The sequence below is a fragment of the Zingiber officinale genome, chromosome 7B (genome assembly GCF_018446385.1).
Source record: "Zingiber officinale cultivar Zhangliang chromosome 7B, Zo_v1.1, whole genome shotgun sequence".
Taxonomy (NCBI): domain Eukaryota; kingdom Viridiplantae; phylum Streptophyta; class Magnoliopsida; order Zingiberales; family Zingiberaceae; genus Zingiber; species Zingiber officinale.
Window position 1 is genome coordinate 76,479,395 of NC_055999.1, and position 4,535 is coordinate 76,483,929.

At 38.8% G+C, this 4,535-nt stretch overlaps 1 protein-coding gene across 2 annotated transcripts; it reads right to left on the minus strand.

The window, feature by feature from the left end:
• Positions 1–1,584: 1,584 nt before the first annotated feature.
• Positions 1,585–3,912, minus strand: LOC122006044 (transcription factor bHLH49-like). 2 transcript variants are annotated; one of them, XM_042561364.1, is made up of 8 exons: positions 3,727–3,912; positions 3,017–3,466; positions 2,733–2,939; positions 2,585–2,650; positions 2,439–2,507; positions 2,295–2,369; positions 2,113–2,223; positions 1,585–2,042 (listed from the first exon to the last, which is right to left on the minus strand). In XM_042561364.1, exons 1-8 carry the CDS (start codon positions 3,745–3,747, stop codon positions 1,923–1,925), a joined length of 1,119 nt encoding a protein of 372 aa, XP_042417298.1. In that variant the 5' UTR covers positions 3,748–3,912; the 3' UTR covers positions 1,585–1,922. The 2 variants fall into 2 exon arrangements, with proteins under 2 accessions (XP_042417298.1, XP_042417299.1); XM_042561365.1 differs by having other exon boundaries at positions 3,017–3,518; positions 3,727–3,898.
• Positions 3,913–4,535: the final 623 nt, after the last annotated feature.

Consider the following 4,535-nt stretch of genomic DNA (forward strand, 5'->3'; position numbering starts at 1 on the left):
AGTTTAAATAATTATTATTATTATGTATAGTTGGTTTTGTAACTAAGGGTAATATAGTAAAATACTAAACTAGGTTATTTTTTAAATCTTCAAACAAACATATTTTTGTTGCATTACCTAAATTGAACCAAACAACATTTGGTTATGTTTTATTCTCCATTACCTTGGTTATGTGATTACCTGATAATCACATAACCAAGATTATACATGATAACTTGATCCAAACGCACCCATAGAGTTATTCATTTAAAGTCAAAAAAACAAAATAGGCGATGGTCCACACTAACATGACATTTCTTGTTGGTCTTTATGAAAGATATCGAAGGGAGCAAACTTCGAAAGGGATGGAGACCACTGCCCCATATCTTCGTCGAAGTGGACATAACAATTTAGACATCCCAACCTCCTCCTTTCTCTGTAAACCACAAAGAATACAACACACAAGTCCCTATCATGCCAACTACAAGGCTGTGTCTGAAATCAATGCCCCTGTGGACCATATGGGGACTTCGTCTGTCATCGTTCGGTATGAAATCTTTCGAGAAAGCATGCATTTATCGACCGAGAATGATGCTTCGGAAAGCAACCAGTGACCTAACCAGAGGCAAAAGAAATTATTGGTTGATCTCCATTAGGCACCTTAACACTACTGCAGGCGAAACCGCTGATGCCTCATCAGTAATCCAAGTGATGTTCATTGAGACGGGGAAATGTAAGGGCCAAACCATGATAGCCCGGTTGATGGATCGAGCTTCGCCACCAAGACATATTAGCATACAAATTGTGTTCTGGTTTCACAAGTTTCAGTATCAGAATTCTGTCTTTTGGTCAGTTTTGTGCTGAACATGGTGCCTGAGCTTAAATGTGAGAAAGAAATGCTCTCCTTTTACTTGTAATAGAGTTTAGGCAGTCAATTCTTTGTTTTGATATGAGAATTTATTCTTGGATTTTATCTTATTCGGTGAGCTTGTAAAAGGATAGAGGGATTAACAGAGATGTTTTATATATAAAATATAAGTAAGATGGTTGAAATAAATAAGAGTGTCATGATATTCTATGTAATCGTCAAGTACCTCTAAAATTTAAAGAAAAATTATACAAAATGATGAATAAACTTGCTACATTATATGAAACTGAACATTGGGTTATGACTCGAACACACGAAAGAAGATAAGAGTTGCAAAGATGAAGATATTAAAGTAAATATATTAACATACGGGGATGAATCAGATAAGAAATGCTCCAAATAGATGATGTAAAATTATGACAAATATGCACATCATGAGGAAGAGAAAAATCTTGATTAGAAAATTATATTTTTGGTCCTGTAACTTACATTTTTTTTCCAATTTCAATCCTGTTACAATTCAATTTACGTTCTTAGTCTAATAACTTGTAATATTTTTCAATTTCAATTTTTTTCTCTAAAATAATATTTTTCATCGAAAAATATCCAGTTGATGGTCGGAATGCTTAATTGTAAAAAAAAAATCACATGGGTCATAAAAAATCAAAATCCCCATATTCAATTTATAACTCAGTATTCTAACCGTCAACTCAACATTTTCCAGTGGAAAATTTCAATTTTGGAGAAAAGAGACTAAAATTAAAAAATATTACAAATTACTGGACTAAGAATGTAAATTGACTCAGACTAAAATTGAAAAAAATACAGGACCGAAAATGTAATTTTATAAAACTAGAAGCAAATTAATATGAAAAAGTACCTCTTCCTCACTTCTAGTCAAGTACATCACAAATGTGGTACTTTAAATATTTGGACCACATCATGGAAGTCTTAAGATCATACAGCTTTAGACCATTTTTTGATGAATCTATCAGAATAAATGATAAAGTAAACATTTTGGCTGAAGACAAAGTTGCATTTTTATGCTGAAATCTGGCTGTTCATGGCTCAGCTTTCATTTCAGCAGCCGAAAGTTCTCTTGTGAATTCTTCTTCCTACCACAATGGAACCTCTGAGATTGTCCCATGCCAATCTGAACAACACTCTGGAGATCATCCTCCCAGAAATCGCCTACCTGAAAACCGGGAGTTGTTTGTCGCCTTAGTTTGTAAACACACAGTCAATGAAGTCGAGATGAATTATACCTGAGACGAAGCATTTCCATATCCATTGATGTGAGGTTGGTGGTGGGAATTCAAATTTTGATGCAATGATGGATAAACTGAACTTGGTACATGGCCACAAATTTGAATCATCTGAAATGTTTGCCGCCAAAAGTTTTAAGACCAATCAATCTTTGAACAAGGTTTAAGACAATCAATCTTACATCTTCCGGTTGGAGGTTCATCAAGTCGTTGAAATCTATATCTGGACTTACGGTGGCCAGCTTCATCGAAAGGAACTACGACAACAATGAATGCAAATTAGATACAAGAACAGGTCTGAATTTACATATGAACTGGCTTTCTACCTCGACTTGGCGCTGCAATGACTGGACATAGTTTATGATCTCATCTAGCATTCCGGCTTTGCCAGTCACCTAGAACGAAAAATGCAATTCGAACACATCACTAAATCATAAGGAACACTTATGTATCAAGATAAGTATTGAATTACTTTGTTGCAGCCCGGTACAAGATCTTGTAGCAACTTCATTCTTTGGCTGATCTTCTCTCTTCGCACCTGAACACAATTGACATTAAATCGACATTTTTTTTCTTTCTGAAATCAACAGTTGGATTCAGAAGAAGGATTCATCACACACTCTTTCAGCTAGGCTATGGCTGTCAGTTGCTTGGCCTCTTCTAGCTCTGACATGGATGTAATCCTTTGGAGGTTCAAAGGGCTCGACATTGCCTTCCTTTCCCTGCTTCTGTTCATCATTCCGGGAGCCATCACTTTGCGAAGCAATCTCCGCATTGTTCTCGATATGACGATGTCGCTTTGCGGTGCAATCTTCTTCGTCTGGCACCTGAAATTCAAATCTTTGAGTTCATCTTTTGACCAGGTTACACATGGTGATCTAAATGAGAAAATTGAAGCAGTGACCGATTTCGGCGAGGTGATATCATTTTCTTTCCTCTTCCTTAAGCTTGCTTCTCCACTGGCACATATTGGGTCAGACATGGAGGTCTCTTCTCTGCAAATCCCCAATTCGCCATTTTTCACCTCTGATTTCACTCCATTCAACCATGGAGCTTGAATACTGCTCTCCAAATGCTCAGCTTGGAACCCGTCACCCATCGGAGGTTGACTACATGTTGAAATTAACTCAAAATGGCTGCCGCCCAAGCCATAGTTCTCACCTTCGAGCCTGAAACCCCTAGCTGCTCTCTGCAACACTAACCCAGGCTTACCGGAGGCAGCAAAATTGGCCGACTGCGACGACATCATGCAGCCCAGCGCCGGTCCAAAATGGCCGCCGGGATCCACCGGCCACGAGCTCATCTCTTCCAGGTCAGGAACACCGAAAGATCCTTCCTTTATCAAAGCTGAGCCCTAGAAACCAGAAAGCTAGTGCGCTCAGTTGGTAAAGCAGGGATCTTTGAGACTGCAACACGTCGAAAACCCAGAAACGTGGGAACTTTTTTCCAGAAGAGAGAGAGAGAGAGAAGGTGGAAAGCAGGGTTGAACAGAGAAGGGAAGGTAAGGGAAGATGAAACCAAACTACTTGTTGTTGCAGGTGTTGTCTTCTGGCACTGAAGGTGGCAGTTTGTGCAACGCAGAAGGGAAGGTAAGGGAAGATGAAACTGAACTACCTGTTGGCGTTGTCTTCGCATCAGAATGAGGCAACAGGAGAGTGCATGGCCTCATGAATGTGAGAGAGAAGATGATGATGACGAAGACGAATAGGAAGATGAAGATGATGATGGATGGGCGAAAGGGGAGGAAATGGATTTTAGCTTGCCGGGATGAAGGGAAGGAAGGTCCCCATCAAGGAAAGGGAAAGGGCAAAAGGAAAAGAAAAAGGCTTCGTAGTTAATTAGGTAGATGTGAACAATGCCCACAGGCTCGTGACACTGTGAGCATAATTCGGACATGATTATTGGCTATGTGATTTTTTTTCCCCCTTATATTAGTGGTGATAAAATTTTTTAATTTTAAGAGATAAAATATTGAAATTAGTCTTCCTAATTTTAAGGGATAAATCATTAGAATTAATCTTAGTCTTATGATGTATATAAAGGGTCCTAGAGATGTGTATTCATTCAATTCATTTTCCATCTTCTAAGAAAATATTCTATCAGTTGTCTTCTTCCTCGCTCTATTCTTTTTTTACATATTAGTGTGTGTCTTGGGTGTGCTATTCATCGATTCTAAGTCAACATCTGGTATCAGAGTCTTGGCAGTATAGAACACCCAAGGATCCACGATTCCACAAAAATGTATAGCATCCCACAAGTTGCTACGAAGGAGATCGGCGGAGTGTCATTTCCCTATCCGATACTAAGCTCTCACAATTATACTGTATGGGCAATAAAGACAGAGGTGATTCTTGATGCCCAGGGAGTCTGGGAGGCGGTGGAGCCAGTGGAAGGAGCCCAGGTGGATACAAAGAAGGATAAAA

Coding starts and splice junctions, on each gene's coding strand:
- LOC122006044 (XM_042561364.1), bottom strand. CDS start 3,747: ATGCGAAGACAACGCCAACAG. Junction 2,224..2,294: donor TGAACCTCCAACCGGAAGAT/GTAAGATTGATT, acceptor CAAACATTTCAG/ATGATTCAAATTTGTGGCCA. Junction 2,043..2,112: donor ATGGAAATGCTTCGTCTCAG/GTATAATTCATC, acceptor CCCGGTTTTCAG/GTAGGCGATTTCTGGGAGGA.